The 1,350-nt window shown below is 50.1% G+C and overlaps 1 protein-coding gene across 1 annotated transcript; it reads right to left on the minus strand.

The window, feature by feature from the left end:
• Positions 1 to 303: 303 nt before the first annotated feature.
• Positions 304 to 885, minus strand: LOC138910242 (uncharacterized). Its single transcript, XM_070201469.1, has one exon. The coding sequence runs from the start codon at positions 883 to 885 to the stop codon at positions 304 to 306; it is 582 nt and encodes a 193-aa protein (XP_070057570.1).
• Positions 886 to 1,350: the final 465 nt, after the last annotated feature.

Below are 1,350 nucleotides of genomic sequence, written 5' to 3' on the forward strand. Positions count from 1 at the left end.
AGGAATCACATCAAACCTACCATAATGGACAATGTGAATTCACTTATAGTCTCGTAACTTTCGATAATAAATAGAAACAAATGATAGACATGGGCTACTGCTCATAGAGTCTCCCAACGGGGTAAACATCTAAACATAATACTAAGTCATAAACTCACCCATAAGTGGGACAACAAGTAGGGGAACTCGCCCCGATAAGCAGGACCGAATAAAAATATGAATGGTGCCCCTCTGTAACAAATCAAAGCATACATGTATGACATCATCTGGAGCAATGACCTCAAGCCTACTATATGAAACACATCAATGGGCCGGGCCTTCCCCTCTTGGGCGTTCTCTACTCGCCTGAATACTCCGCTGTGACACGCCTGTCCGGAGCCTAGGACAATCTCTCACCCTGTGGCTGGTATCTCCACACTCGAAGCAACCTCTCTGCTGACGTGGCTGTGGGAACTGTGTGGTGCCGGTACTCTGAGACCCATGAGCACCCGAAATATTGTGCGAAGCCTGAAGTGCAAACTGAACTAGCTGAGCCACAAAACCTCTACCATGTCGTACCCTGCCTCCTAAATAAGGACCAGTAGATCTCTCTGGTCTACGAGGCCTCCTCACCTCCATGTCCTCTCTCTCCTGATCTCGCATGTACTCTCTCTCGTGGCCTCGACTATATTCTCTCTCTTGGTCCCACATGCCCTCTACTCGGCGGGCGATCCCTACCACCTGCTGAAACGAAACATCTGACTCTAACTCCCGAGCTATGCTGAACTGAATATCATGTCTGAGTCCCTCAATGAATCTACGGACAAGCTCTCTAACTGTGGAGACCAAAGCAGGTGCATGCCTGGCCAAATCACTGAATCTCACGGCATACTCTGACACTGACATAGTGTCCTAGCGCAGCTTCTCAAACTCCGCGCTCCATGTATCTCGAAGGGACTGAGGTACAAACTCTCTTAGGAACATCTCTGAAAACTGAACCCATGTAAGTAAAGCTAACTCGGCCGGGCTACCCAACTCATATGCCCGCCACCATCGGTAGGCCACTCCCATAAGCTGGAACATAGTAAAAGCAACCCCGCTCATCTCCACAATACCCATAGTACGGAGAATGCGGTGACACTCCTCCAGAAAACCCTGTGCACTCTCTGAAGCCAAACCACTAAATGTAGGAGGGTCATATTTCTTGAACCTTGCAAGTCTAAGCTGCTCTTCCTCAGATGCTGCTGCCCTGACCACGGGCTGAACTGGAACCACAGGTTGTGTCACCACAACACCTGGAACCTGCCCAACACGAACTCGCTACTCTGGGGAGTGGGCTGCGGGAGTCTGGGTTCCTCCCCCGGTATGTGA

The sequence above is a fragment of the Nicotiana tomentosiformis genome, chromosome 4 (genome assembly GCF_000390325.3).
Source record: "Nicotiana tomentosiformis chromosome 4, ASM39032v3, whole genome shotgun sequence".
Taxonomy (NCBI): domain Eukaryota; kingdom Viridiplantae; phylum Streptophyta; class Magnoliopsida; order Solanales; family Solanaceae; genus Nicotiana; species Nicotiana tomentosiformis.

Excerpts from the sequence above, each read along its gene's own strand:
- LOC138910242 (XM_070201469.1), bottom strand. The coding sequence starts at position 885 with ATGTCAGTGTCAGAGTATGCCGTGAGATTCAGTGATTTGGCCAGGCAT.